The sequence below is a fragment of the Cyprinodon variegatus genome, unplaced genomic scaffold (genome assembly GCF_000732505.1).
Source record: "Cyprinodon variegatus isolate N-32 unplaced genomic scaffold, C_variegatus-1.0 Scaffold370, whole genome shotgun sequence".
Lineage (NCBI taxonomy): Eukaryota > Metazoa > Chordata > Actinopteri > Cyprinodontiformes > Cyprinodontidae > Cyprinodon > Cyprinodon variegatus.
Window position 1 is genome coordinate 295,418 of NW_015150823.1, and position 15,343 is coordinate 310,760.

The window sequence follows — 15,343 nt, forward strand, 5'->3', positions numbered from 1 at the left end:
AGATACAAAAGGCAACTGTAAACCAGCTCTACAGGCGGCCCCATCCAGGAAACGCACAGCCAGGTAGATGAGCTCCAAGCCAGCTCCCATGTCAGAGGATGAAGAGAGCACATCCAGTTAGTCACAGTCAGAGAAACAGGACTGCACTGAAAAATAGGCCAAGCTTGAACATCTATAAACAAAGGTTTTGATGGCAGCAGCACAGCTGATATTTCTCTCCAGGATGGAGTCACAGCCAAACAGGAACAGACCAGATGAAACTACTATGAGAAAAAGCAGAGAGAGCAGAACGTTAGAGATTGAACTAACAGATTCTGCAGAGTGGGAGAATAGAGACAGAATGCAGCAGAATTTCTCTGTCATAACAAGTGCTACACTTTAACACAGCAATCATTGACAAAAACACATAAAAGGCACCATTAGAAGACATTTCCCTTGTTGAGATTACACCAGCAGGTCACCAAGCAAAGTCCAGCAGGAGCAGCGTCTTCCAGATGAAACCCAGCTGAACCAGTGGAAGGCTGAACTGATAGTACAGCCAATGTATCCCTCTTTATTGCTCCCTCGCCTCAGCAGCAAATATGTTTGCTTTAAAGGACACCATGAACTGTGGACTTAAGGTCAAACACAGTTTAGCTGCTAACGGCTGCCTTCTTCTAACTACAGAACAACAAAGACTGCTTTTATAAGCGTGTTTACTAGTTTATGGGACAGATCCATTCAAATGTGCTTCTAAAAGTAGATCTTTGTAATCCAGGTTTCTCCTGTCCAGGGGTTGGTCCTAGGATTAAGATGGATTTTAAAGCATCCAATATTATAACCCTTAAAATTGTTCCGGAAGGATAAATCACCTTCAGGGCCTCAAAAGTAAGCATCTGAATCCATGTAGGCATGTTTGACCTCATGCACTCAGACATATGTAGCCACACACATTAGTATTGGTACCCTAATGAAAAAATAAACACACAATGTAATACTATCCTTGTGAGGACTTTGACTTTCCTGGTCTAACCCTGATATAAACCTAGTCTAACCCTGATCTAACCGTGGTCTTAACCTGATCTAACCCTGGTCTAACGGTGATATAAACCTGGTCTAACCCTGATCTAACTGTAGTCTAACCCTGATCTAACCCTGGTTTAACCATAGTGTAACCGTGGTCCAACCCTGACCTAACCCTTGTCTGACCCTGACCTAACCCTGATCTTACCCTGATCTAACCCTGATCTTACCCTGATCTAAACCTGGTCTGACCCTGACCTAACCATAGTCAAACCCTGGTCTAGCCTGGTCTGATTCTGATCTATCACTGGTCTAACCCTGATATTACCCTGATGTAACCCTGGTCCAACCCTGACCTAACCCTGATCTTACCCTATTCTAACCCTGGTTTAACCCTGATCTAACCCTGTTCTAACCCTGATCTAAACCTGGTCTGACCCTGACCTAACCATAGTTTAACCCTGGTCTAACCGTAGTCTAACCCTGGTCTAACCATAGTCCAACCATGGTCTAACCCTGACCTAACCCTGATCTTACCCTGATCTAACCCTGGTCTAACCGCAGTCTAACCCTGGTCTAAACCGGGTCTGAAAAGGGGAATGAAGTAAAACAAAGTGCAGAATATGAAGTGCAGCATAAATTATGAAATCTTTAGCTTTACTTAGAATGGTAATACTTCAGGATATTTTAGTTCATATATATTTTATATGAGGTCTCCAGCTAATCTTATGGTCTATCATTACTCCTAAGAACTGAATTTCCTTAACTCTCTCTTCTATTACATTATCTGTCAGGATACATACCTTTGTTTTACTTTTGCAGTTTCCAAACAACAAATATTGGTTTTATCCAAATTTACTGATAGTTTGTTCATATAAAACCATACCTTAAGTCGACATAACTCAAGGTTGATATTAGCCATAAGCTGAACCAAATGATCACCTGTACGAAAGATGTTACTATCGTCTGCAAATAAAACAAATTTATGTATCTTAGAAACTTTGCAGATATCATTAACATAAAGGATAAATAATTTTGGCCCCCATACTGACCCCTAGGGGACACTAAAAGCAATGTCCAAGCATGATGACTGGCAGTCAGCTATTTGCACAAAATGTTGCCTGTTGCTTAGATAACTTTTCTTCCATAGTAGTACTACTCCCCAAATGCCATAATGGTCCAACTTCTTTAATCATTGTTTCATGATTTATTGTGTCAAAATCTTTTTTTGAGATCAATAAATACACCAACTGCAGATTTTCTATGATCTAAGGCGCTGGTGACACCGGGTCACAGTCCAGTTTTATCTCCTTCAGCAAGAGGAACGAGGCCCCCTGTCCCTCCGCCTGTCTCTCCACCTGTTCCTCCACCTGTTCCTCCACCTGTTCCTGAGCCTGTCCCTCCACCTGTTCCTCCGTGAACTTCATCCCGTCGGGAGACGGCTCACCGGCCGGACAGGGCCCTGACACTGCACCGGCGTAAGGGCGGGGCTTGAGACGCAGTCCGGTGATGATCACATCATTCATTCTGGTATATTGTTCCAAGTCAGCCACTCGGTCTTCTAAAACTGCGACCACTTTGTCCTTTTTCTTATTCAGCCGCTGCAAAGCCCTCACCTCTTCAACCATGTCCAGAATGGACCTTCACTGGAGTCGAATGTCCGATGTTTTTCCAGAAAAGAAATCCAACACTGTCCTTATCTCTTCAAACTCCTCCAAGGCTGGATTCTTCTTAGGGCGCATGCTGGCAACTGTCAGGGTTCTGCCCGGGTTTATTTTTAAGTTTATTTGTGTTCTGTGTCTGTAATTTATTTCTACCAGTGCTGAGTTCTTTAATTATCCTCTGTAGACCCATTGTGTTTGTTTTGTTCCTTTCCCCTTGGCTTCCTCCCAGTTGTCCCAGCTCACACCTGCTCCCAATCAGCTCGTTAGTCCTCCCTTTGTTCAGTCAGCCATAAATACTCTCCCTGTGCAGTTCCTTAGTGCTGGTTACTCGTCTTTCCCTGGCTCTTTCTGCTTGTTTCCCCTGATGTCTCCATGGTTCTGGTGTGTTTTACATTTTTTAATTGGATTTTTGGATTCCTGCCTCTGTTACCTGTGAGAACTCAATTAAAACTACAAGAACTCGCCTTTGCCTCCCTGCCTCTGCATTTGGGTCGTGAAACCTCCAAAAAACCTGACAGCAACAGGAAGGTAAACTCCACCGTGCAACAGCTAAGACACCAGTAACCCCAATACGCCACTTCCACGCCTTTGGCAGAACTTGAAACAAAGCTTCTAGGAGAACGTCCTCTGGACAAAGGAGACAAACATGGAGCTTCATGCCTATAACTGTCAGCTCTATGTTCACAGATGGAAAAATGAAGCAGATCCAGAAAAGCAGAAACATGGAGGAGGCTGTGTTATGCTGTGGGCTGCTTTGCTTCATCTGAATCTCTGAATCTCCAATGAAATCTCCAGATTATCAGGGATGGTAGAGAGAAATGTGCTGCAGTGTCAGAAAGCTTGGTCTCAGCAGCAGCTCATGGGTCTGAAACAGGATCAGGAACCAAAACACAGAAACAGCCGAGAACAGCTGAGAGGAAATCATTGGACTGAAGGGGCCCCTAGGGGCCCTGACCTCCATTCTATTGAGCATCTATGGAAGGAGCGTCAGGAGAGGCAACCTGAGCAGAATAGCTGCTGGGAGGAACAGAGGGCTGATTGACTGGAACAGGAATCAATCATGGCAGAGATCTTTTGCAACAAAATAATGAGTTTGACAACATATCTGTTGTCATTATTTGTTCCTCTACAGTTAGCTTCTATAGCTAGCCTTGGTCATACGCTTAAACATGATCATCAAACTCTAAACTGGAAAAACACAGCCAAAATGTGCTGCTTATTATAAAGAAAAGTTAATGCAAACTTCAGAATATGGCAGAAGTGAAATAATTCAACTTTTGATTATTTACTTTAGACTCCAAGTTTGTGTTAGGATTCTTTTCTATTGATCATGTCTGTGCTTGCTAAACCATAATTTTAGCTGCCTAGTTTATCTAATTAGGACTATTCTTCTGTCAGGATAAAAAGTCATATTCTTCATTATTGGGAATGAAATGGGAGCACAGACAGACAGAGATTATTCTGAACAGTGAGATCTCTGTACATTCTGGTTGTCCTTGCTCTAGAATATTCTATCATCTTGATATGGCTGGAGCCACTGATGTCTCCTCATTTACAAACACGTCTGATGTAATGAAGTGGCATATCTGCCCCTGGAGATGTTTAAAAAGCTTCTTGAACTGATATTCTGGGCCGACTTGGTGAAGAAGTTAGCCTGCTTGGTAAAAGCTGCCATCTGTAACCTGAGCAGTTTTTCTTGTCTGAGTTATATCAGCATTCTGCAATAAATGTTATTTCTAATAGTTATTTAATACATAGACATTATATGGTGTTATTTAAAGTGTTTGTTCAGTGTAATCTCTTCTCTGGAACGAATGGGAAAGCTTAAAGATTCAAACACAGACTTTAATCAAGTTTTCACTGTTTTAGAACAGTGCTAAAAGTCAAGAGACATTATCAGCTGTGTATTTGTTAACTATTACTGTGAACAATCTGGCAGTTCTTTCACAGAAAAAAGTTCATCAATAATTCATTGTTTTCAAGGAAGACTCACATCCATTGCCGACTCATAGGTACACCAGTTCTGATCGTCTTCTCCAACGATTAGCATCAGTGGACACTGGAGTTTTCCCACCTGCGTAAAAAAACAAAAACATTTTTACTTCATTTACTTTCATTTACAAAAGCTGAATTCAGAAATTCCAGGATAATAAATAAAGACAGGCTCAATCCTGGTTTAAGCTGTTTCACAAAGACCAAGCAAGGTTCAACAGGTCTAAGTTTAAGTCATCAAGCTATGTGCAGGTATGCAACTTTCTTTAAGATATCATGAGGTAGCTTGAAAAGTCCAGTTTAGACACCTGGAGGTGAGAGTTTTCTAGGAGACGTTTCTCCTCCATCCAAGAGGTTTCTTCAGGTCTAACTAGTGGTGGGGAGCAGTGATATTAATATACTGGAGGGGGAACAAAGAATTATGGGGTAACTCTGATACCTCCTACTGGATTGGCCTTGGAGGTCACCTGGGGGGGGTTAATGGTCATTAGGGGGGAACACACATTTCATTGCTAACTCACAGGACTTCTCCAGCAGGATAAAGAACCTGACACTGGACACAGAGAGACCATGGTCTCCTATGATGTCACACCCCATCAAAGAAGCAGTCTCCACAGTAAGGATGGGTTTACTTGAAGAACACCCTCTGCCAGACAGGACCAACCCGACCCATCTGACTACATCTGTTCTCTCTTGAACTTGAGCCTCACCACCACATATTACATCTCTCCTGTGTCTCCCATAGTGAAGCTATACATGTAAGAAGTGGAAAGCAGAGCTCTACACTAAAACCCAGTCACTGGTTCAGATCGGTGGATGACACAGGGGTCAAAATAAAGACCAAGGATATCAACGCGATCACAGACCACATCAACGCAGCGGACAGAAACATCCAGTGCAGCCGGGAAGATGTGAAAGATGACAGCCTTGCTGTCATTGGCCTTTTTATCCGTCGGCAGTTAAACTCTTGAAGAAACAAGCAGAAAGCCACCAGCAGACTTCTGGCTTTAGTTACTCACATCCACTTTGAGGGAGGGGTCAGAGGGGATGGGCAGCAGCAGATCTCTCCAGATCACTTCATCATCTTTAGTAAAGCGAGTTTTCCCAGAGTTCCTTAAACAGCAAGGCAGGCCATTGAAATTAAGACACATTTGAACAAACAAACAAACTATGCTTTTTAAACAGATTTTAGAAATGATCCCTTACCTGAAGAAGTAATCCAACGTTTCCTTCAGAAATCCATCCATGGGCTGAACGTGACTGCCACTGATGCATACTGCACACCTGAACTGCTCAACACATCAAATACGTCTTTAGAGATGGATGTTGATCAGATGAAAACAGACAGAAACATGAATGTATGCAGAGTGGATCTGTGCTCCCAGTATCTGAGCTAAGAAGCTCTGAAAACCTCTGCCTGCTAGCCAGACGTCCCATCCCAGTATCAGCCGGAAGTGAAATTGATTTGCATCGGTTCAGGTGGACACTAAGAGATCCAACTGGAGCTGTTCTAAATCAAACCTTGGTAACTTCAGAACAGACAGCCATCCTCAGGGTGATGCTGGTGCCCAGGGAGAGGCCCAGCATGGCCATTCTGCTGCTCAGGACCTTGGGGTGCTTCTGGAGGAATTTAAAGGCCGTCTGCAAGAGGAAAGCATGTTACAGGTCAGAAACACTACAGCTTTATCAGGGCTGTTAAAACTGGACCACCTTAAAGAAGCAGGCAGCTCTGTTCATCCATCCAGAAGAGATTCTCAAAATCATATCCAGTTCCTTACAGGGCATCCATCCACCACTGGGCTCACAAATCAAGCCATTGACTTTCAACCTTTCTGGAGCTGCAGTATATTTTTTGCATTTTCACACTCAGGCACATCAAAACGACACTAACACAGAACATATCATAGATATAGTTAATAATATAGTTTCTAAATGTATTTATGCTCAGTGTAGGAGCCTAAATGCTGTTTATTTTAGTTAGTATATAGTTTTTTTTTTTATTTAAAAATATGCAAAATTCTAAGTAAGATAAATATTGTTTGTGATTTCATGATTCAAAGGGATTTAAAAATGCCATTTATATATGTACAGTAGGGGTGGAACGGTTCAAAAAATCCAGGGTTCGGTTTACGGTTTTTGGTTCGGTATATGTTGATTGTTACACCGAAATCCCATACAAATTTATGAAATTAAAAAAATCCCAAAAAATTAATGAATTGTAATTATTTTTAATGATCCGCAGAAACCCTGGATCATTTCCGCATGTTTTGCTGCTTTGAATTTAATCATCTGGCACATGCTCTCTACCATCTCCAAGAACTCAGAGCGGAGCGGACGGGAGCCACAGTGGAGGATGTATGCTTTGCTTTGTGCAGGCGATCTGGAGCGCTGACGGAGTAGCAGGGATTTCGGGGTTAGCATGACATGTTGGTCATGTTGCTGTTAGCATAAACAAAACGTGTTGCACAATGCTTGCACACTGTTGCACTTTTATCCACAACTTTCTTTCCGCCGTCATTGTAGGTCACACTAAATGCAAAGTGGTCCCATACAGCAGACCTATAAAGTGCTGCTGGCGCGTCTTCCAACTCCTGTTCTCTCCCACTCGCCATACCCACACAATTCTCCACAACAACTGATTTTTTTCTGCTACACCCGGCTACGCTGCTTCGCTTCTTCTTCTTCTTGTTTACTACTGGTGGTTGGCTTTGGTCGCAGTAGCGCCACCTTCTGCTCTGGAGTGTAAACGCTTCGCCTATGAGAAAAAGGAGCAGCGCATGAACCGAACGAAAGACACGCGAACCGAACCGAGACAGTCGAACCAAACGGTTTGGACGGTTTTCATAAACCGTTCCATCCCTAATGTACAGTTCATTGATATTGTGTGAGTAAAATATGACTTTATTTAAAAACCCTTGATTGGGGGTGATTGATCTTCATGCCAGGGGAGCGTGTTCAGTGGGAATCAGAAGGAGATTGCAGCGCAATAGTTTTTTGACCTCGCCCTTCCCAGGCTCCGTTGGACTTTAAAAGACTTAATTTAGTGGATACATTATGTTTTCTGTAATGTTGCGTTAAGTTTTCAAGTAAATCATTAAAATCAAGAAGTGGACTCGTGGATTTATTTGTTGAGTGTTTTTGATACAAGGGAGTCTGACGAGCATCAGGCTAAAGCTTCTATAAGGACAGTAAGAACCTAGGAGTGAAACCAGGGCCTGTTTAGATCAACACCAAAGGGACATCCTTACAAGAATGGTAGAAAGACTCATGAAGCTCTTCCTCAGTCTCTCTCTGTTTTAAGTTTTTATCTTAGTCAAGCTTGAGAAGCTCAGCTCACATAGATATGTGGCGGAAAACAGGAGCAATGTCTAAATAGTTTGGTGGACAGAATTGGGAACTCCTTGGCAACAAATAACTGAAAACTGTCCAAAGGAAGATCAGCGAAGTTTAGCTTTAGATCCAGTTTCAGTTCAATAAGTTCCTCTTCCTCCTTTCAAGTTGCATCCTTCCAGCAACGGATACTGAGCTGTATGGGTCCCTAACCCAGGCAAGGCATTCTGGGAAAGCTGAAGAGAAATATTATGACAACTTCTCCTCACACACTGCAGCAGAATAGCCATCGTGGAGTTTCTCTGTGTGCGGGAACATCTCCAGGTTGCACCTTTAAACAGATCCTGTTCAATCTATCAGTGCTTGTAGCAGGTTTTCATTTCGGCCTTGTATCCGTGGGTTCAGCTCCTTCAGATAATGAAATATATCAGCCACCTTTGATCCCCATTCATCACTCGCAACCAGCTTTGAGCAATCGGACCTTGTTTGTCAAAAATACTTCAAGTTCCTATCGCAACTCATACACACAGGCCAGCAGTTTGCTGCAAGACAGCCAGCGGACCACCATGTGGAGCAATAAGATTTTATATTCTGCTCCCATTTCTTCACACAAAGACGCAAATAAACGACATCTCAAACGTCGCATCTTCCCATAACTCATCATTCAACACATTAGCTATATCTGTGGCTGCGTCAGGACCAAGCATCTCATTTATAATGGCTTTAATAGCTGGCAGTATTAATGTTGGATAGCTTCTCACCAAACACCAAGCAGAGCGGAGTCTCTGCTGTCGCATCCCCGGTCAAAGTAAATCCAAATGAGAGATAGCTTCCGCTCTATTGCATCGCGCTCACCATCTTTTCCACTCATACTAGAACCTTCATCTGGGTCAGAATTTTTCCAGAACAGCATTTGCATTTTCCCCTCTCAAAAACGTCTCCATCACTGTCACTCTACTGTCTTTACAGGCGTTTATCACCCTCTGCTGCCACCAACTGAAATAGAAGAGTATTACATTATCTGTCAAATTTAATTACAGCACAGACACCAGACAACGGTAAATTAGGTGATATTAGATCAAATTCTCACGGCACAGTGGTTGGAAATCACTGGGCTAAGAAACCAAATAAAAATAGTGAGCCATGTTTATGTTTAAAGATGTACAAATATCACTTTGAAGTAGATACTTTTTGCATTATAATTCTACCAATTAATAAATTTTTGAAAATCTATTATTTTATTAGTTCAGTTCATGAGTCCGTCCTGGAATTGTTCTGCTCTTGGGCATCCCATTGGATCCCCAGACAGATGGAACCAATGGAATACATTTATCTATTAAGCACCAATTCATAGCAAGCGTAGAATCAATGCACTTTAATAAGCAAACGGCACAATTTTATTCACATACAGAGAAAGATAATCCACTCGGTCCAACGTAATACAATATACACCCGCTGAAAAATCCCCAAAAACCTCAGGAGGCCTCCTCAAGTTTATGGCTCATACTCAGTATATCCAGCTTGACCTGAGCTGAGCTGCTGTCAGTCAGACAACAGTTTACCTGAGCAGTCCTAAGGTGCATGATCTGATACTTGGCTGCAGGATGGGCTTCATCCTTACTATAAAGACCTGAACACAGGGTCTATGTATGACTTTTTAGTCTCCAATTAGATTTTTCTCCATGTCACACTGATAGGGAGGCTCTGACTAGGCAGGATGGACAGATCTTAGCAGATTATTTTCATTTCTGTCTCCGTGCTATACACACATTAAAACTATTTCCTACATTTGACTTGGGCATATTATGAAACGTTAAAAAAAAAAACACTTGCACATACAATAAAGCAAAGCCCCTGTTGTGATATTTTAACCGTAGATTATGAATATAAGATCAACTAGAACTGGAGCTCTAGATAATTAAAAAATTATTCAAAATCCGAGGGTAAAACCTGGACAAGCTGTTAAAATCCAGTTATTCCTACCAATTCAGTGACTTAGGCTAGCCTGTCAGCTGAGCTATTAACTACCAAATAAAGAAAGATTGTCTGTTTATTTAAATGTCACCAAAAGAAGGGTGAACCTGGCCTGAGTGATAAACCAATCGCTGTACAATAAACACAAACTACTACAAGTTAAAATAATGATGTCTTCATTTCTAACAATCCAGGATTATTAAGGAATCTAACACCTATGCAAACACTACACACCACTAGAAAATAAAACACAAGGTAGACTAAATTAATAATTTTGGAACAGGGGAAAAGAGGTCTAAGAGTTCACCAGATGGCTTATAGGGAGTGTCCAAGGGAGGCCAAATGTCAATACATTCATTAATGTCCGATAGCAGCAGATATAATGAGCAATAATAGGTGCAGTTAAAGCAACGCAAATTCATTCAGCTTACAATGGTTAATTTTTACAAATGTATTACCAATATTGAATTTTAAAACCTCAGCAAACCTACATTCATTGAACCTAGTTTGATAAAGGGGAAAGGCTCCTACGATCCAAAGTCAACAAAAGAAAACATGATGGCGGGCCCCCTAGCATGCAGCCAAGGGGGGTAGAGCAACAAGCTGGTAAAATACTGGGGTGGTGGGTGAGGGTAGGGTTAGTGGTAGGGTGAGGGTAGGGTTAGGGATGAAAACCAGTTGTGGCGTTCGGGCACTGCAAATAACTCCAAACTTTTAAATGTCAGAGCGTCCAAACTTGTCAGACTCTGTTGGGGGGTTCCCAGGTAGTGGCAAATTTGTTAATTTTAAATATTTTTATTTGACCAGCTGTAATTTTCCTTCAAAAGGAATGTTCCCAGTCACAAAGGAAATGGTGCATGACAGTCATTCAGTGGTCAGACCGTAATCATGTGTTCCAGCAGCAGAGGTGTCATAACTTTTTTTTTTTTTGTGATCAATTTTTTTTATTGTTTTTCACATTTTGTACATTAGAGGAGGAACATGTGCACTAACCACAGGTAGTCAAAATTTTGTACAGTGTATACAGATTTGTGTCATCAGAAGTAGAACAACTTTCCTCCCCGCCCATGTTAACACAGATTCTTTAAGTTGCGAGGTGTCACAACTTAAAGAATCTGTGTAGCATCGTGTTGGCAGTGATCACCCCCATTGACTCTCAATGAGAGGTAAGCACCAGTACCTCGTCAATGTAGGCGAATCACTGTCCCCTTGCAGCAGCTCAGCGGACAGGATGAATGAACGGTAGCCGGCGCGCGGAAGATGTCATACACACACCGCTTTGTTTTTGAAAGATGAAAATATAAAAAATATAACGGTGGATGTCTGGGGGACAGTGATTGGCCTACATGTTCTGAATGCTGGTGTACCATAAAGAATAAATTATTAACAGTTTAGTTTGTGCCTTCAAGTCGTTGCCCATAGGAAGACGTTACTTGAATATAACCTAATGGAATATCTTCAGAACGGCTCCAAATGACACAAAACTCATATGGGTGAGTAGAACATGATGTACTAACGTAAAACCAAGGGCCCAATGTCAAAAAAAAAACAAAAAAAAAAAAAACGGTGTTTCCCTTTAACATGACTCTGTTTTAATGGTTGTAACCTTCCACTGTATCTGAATCTTCACCCACTGATCTGTTGGACCGTTTCAGAGATGACGACTGAAACCATTTGTCTGTTTTCTGTGAGCAAACCTGAATCTTAATGAAAACTTGCTGTTATTCATTACACACTTTTAAAGACTTTAACTAATAATTAACATCACTATTATCTCACCTTTTCTCCAGCTTTTGCCACTGTCAATAATTCATGGTTAAGAAGCTGTACCTTTGAACCCTCTGCATACTGATCCCTCTGACCTGATGGAAAACCTTTAAACTTTAGTGTAAGCTAAAATGGGATGAGATTCAGCCTCATGTGGCTCATTTATCACATTAAAATAAAATTTAAAAGAACAAAGCCTTTGAGCAGGTATTAGAGAGATTATTATTTAAAACCACATTTTTGGATTTACAGTTTTTATTGTAGTATTCAGATCTAAAGCCAGCCGGGAAAATAAATATTTAAAAATATTTTGTAAATTTCTCTAAAAACAAAGAATAGAAATCTGAACCAAATACCTGATCTAATTGTGACAGAATTAAAAAAATCTAGGAATCACAAATTGACATTTTTTTGCAGTTAATTTGTATCAATATTTCCACAAAGGTTATTGTAGTGCAGAATAAAAACAGTAACCAGACAGACAAATATAGCTCAATCTGAATTATAATCAGTATAAATCTACAAAAGGGATATTGGGATACTCACTACAACTTCTCACACTGATTGGACAACAAGGTGGTACATGCCCCCACGCCGAGCTTAAGCCAATCACAGCAGCAGCAGCAACTACAAGTGTTTCACAGCCAGTGGAGTTAAGCGATAAATAAAACTCTTCCTAAATCCAGTCAGGAGGAACGCACAAGCCGCGTTCCATCCACAAAGGAAAAAATGGCGCCATTTTGGTCTTTTCACCAAAAGACGCCGAGGCTATTCCAGCTAAAACCGGCGCAGCTTTTTTGTTTCGCTTTGGCCTTCCGCCTCTGCTTGATGTGCTGATGTCATACACATCACTGCATTTCATTGGTCCAAAACATCTCTGTATCCAGGCCAATGCATCCGTTGGCTTCTGGCAGGATGTATTTTCAAGAGTTTGTGAATTTATAATTCAAGGTCATAGAAAGAACGGAAACCTGAAATACTGATCTTTTCATTCTAGATTAATATCAGGAGCATCATCACTAATTCTTTTCATTTTGAGGGTTTTGCTGATTAGTTGCATGTTTTGAAAGTTAAAACCACATGATTTTATTTGACAGTGTGACATAATTGAAATGCTGCCTTTTGGCACTTGGCCTGCTTGTGGTTCATTAAACCGTGACTCAGTTTAAAACCTATTAACCAGTGTAGAAACTAAACTACATACAGACAGAACAGTTGAACAATTAACATAATTGTTTCAAGGGAAAAACTTTTAGAGTTTATTGCAGTTCTGCAGATAAAACAGAGCGGTGATGTTTAGTAACAGGCTAACTGCCAGCAGATGAAGCTGGACTCCAGTCAAAGATAAAGAATATTTTTAAAATGCATCAAATAGGCCGTGTAGCTGATTCATAGCCGTTATTCACAGAATCTCTAAACCTCCTTCTTTATGTGATGAACTCTGAAGAAACATCACAGGTTTATAGATGATCCTCAGTATCTGTTGCTTTTGGTGAAAAATCAACATCATTTGTTTAGATTTACCTCAAAGTAGTCCTGCTTCACAAAGGTTCCTGTTTCCATGGTGTATTTACATGTCAGGTAATCCAGAGCCATGGTGGCAATCCCATGAGAGGCCAGCAGCGCCGCCCGGTACTCCACCAGCTGCCCCCCACCACCCCACAGGTCCAGGAGACCAGGAAAAGGTCCAGGTCCTGAAAACACGTCACAGCTCTTATGCTTCCATGAATAAATCGTCAGTCAGAAACATTTGGATTAAAAAATTATTAGAATTATTATGTATAAGATACTTAATGTTTGTTCTAATAATGTATAATGTGTGACATATTACTGTTCCAGAGAGGTGTTCCACAAGCAGTATAGGTCAACTCTCAGGAAGTATTGCTCAAGCTTAACGAAACCAGGAGGTACTCGGACCATTTGACCGCAAGACATTTAAATGCAAATTGACCTGTTCACTGAGGCTGCAAATTGAATTGTATTTCTTGTTTCCTATTCCTTTAGCACAACCTTAGCTTGTGTAACTAGGGACCCCCCCTCTGACTTTAATAAATAGCGAGGAGAAAGCTGAAGACCGGCAGAGTGGGGTGGAGATGTACCTGCACGGTCTAGGAGTAAAAAGAATGCTGACTCTGTGCCTTTCTTTCCTTGTGTTTTTAACAGTGTTTTAGGTGTTAGACCTAACAAAAATGTAAAAATTTGACGGTTACCTAGGCAACACTTTCCCATCTTGGATCATCTGGTCCACTGCAGGACAATGTCCACTGTTGGAGTGGACATTGTGGAAGCTGCAGTTAGATTCAGCATCATAAGCAACACTGATTTCTTTGTATCCAAAGACAGCAGAATGTCGTTTTGAACTTTAAGCAGAGCTAAACCTAACCTGAGAGAATATCCTCCAGAATTTAATTTCAGTCTAAAAAAAGCTGCAACTGAATAAAAACTAGTTTCTCTAAAACCTTGGATAAAAATGGCAGTTGGGAGGCAGAACAGCAGGATCTAGATTAGGTTTTTTTAACAGTGGCCTAACAACTGCATACTTGAAAGCTGAAGGGATGCAACCAGAGCTAAGGCAGCCACTGAACAGAGCGAGAAGGTATGGGCCCACAGTGTAAATCAGTGTTAAAAATGAACTATGTTGTTGATGTCACTAAAACAGTTAACTTCATCAAGGCAGGGCATTAAATCATAGACAATTTAAGCACTTTTGGAGAAAAATTATATTAAACATGGTGATATAAGCTATGACTGCATGTCAGGAGGCTCATGCTGGGCTAAATGCAAAATGAGAGACCAGAGTCTGAATTTCTGTATGAAGAAAGGACATAACATCCCAGAGCTTTCAGACGAAGACTGGGTGGCAGACCTCAGACCGGCACTAATGAAGGAACTAAAGGTCAAACTGCAGTGTAAGGTAAGGGCCTTGTTGTTCATGAGATACATAGAGCAGTGAAGGCTTTCGTGAGAGAGCTGCAGCTTTCTGATCACTGACCAACACTAAAAACCTTCCCAAGCACACAACCATTTTAGAAGCACTGCATGGAGAGTTTTCAAATGCACATGGTTACTTCTCCATTCATAAAATGAAAGGAAGTTCTAGAAGTAAGAATACTGGTTCTAGTCCACCTGGACTGGTTTCTGGTCTTACCTGAAGGTAGGAAGAGGGTGGCAGTGAGTCCATCCTCTGTGACTGGAATCCGTCGGACACCAGGTGCCATGTACCACCGCTCCACTTCCACACCGGCCAGAGGCTCCTGATCCCCAAAGCCCTCACTCAGGTGACCCTGGTAAACAGAGATGGTGACCACCATGGGGGCCAGGACATTCTTCTTCCTCATCCTGTGGGTACAGGGAGAGTCAGCTGTTGGCAGTGATATACTGATGGACAGGCAGCAGTAGAATGGCAGACCAACCTGAGCCCTGCTTTGCTGCCTGGAACTGGTTTAAGGCTCCATAACAAACCCATAGCTTCCACCCCTGTATAAGTTCCCCCCACACTGCAGTCCTCTGAAACTGAAAACAGGAAGGCAGAAGGTGAAAGACTGGCAGCATCTCTTGTCACATGGCTGTTTCTGTTCATCATGAGTCAGATCCACACACCGTTTACAGCCCCG

The 15,343-nt window shown here is 41.7% G+C and overlaps 1 protein-coding gene across 1 annotated transcript in view; it reads right to left on the reverse strand.

The window, feature by feature from the left end:
* Positions 1–15,337, reverse strand: part of LOC107092204 (acyl-coenzyme A thioesterase 4-like) — a 17,683-nt gene extending 2,346 nt beyond the window's left edge. Inside the window, exons 1-8 of the mRNA XM_015386534.1 lie at positions 15,330–15,337; positions 15,143–15,242; positions 14,878–15,068; positions 13,254–13,423; positions 6,180–6,299; positions 5,865–5,947; positions 5,678–5,771; positions 4,660–4,740 (exon numbers count right to left, since the gene is read on the reverse strand). Of these exons, the coding sequence (XP_015242020.1) occupies positions 4,660–4,740; positions 5,678–5,771; positions 5,865–5,947; positions 6,180–6,299; positions 13,254–13,423; positions 14,878–15,068; positions 15,143–15,195 (792 nt within the window). The 5' untranslated portion in view covers positions 15,196–15,242; positions 15,330–15,337. The remainder of the gene's footprint in view (positions 1–4,659; positions 4,741–5,677; positions 5,772–5,864; positions 5,948–6,179; positions 6,300–13,253; positions 13,424–14,877; positions 15,069–15,142; positions 15,243–15,329) is intronic.
* Between the last annotated feature and the right edge of the window lie 6 nt (positions 15,338–15,343).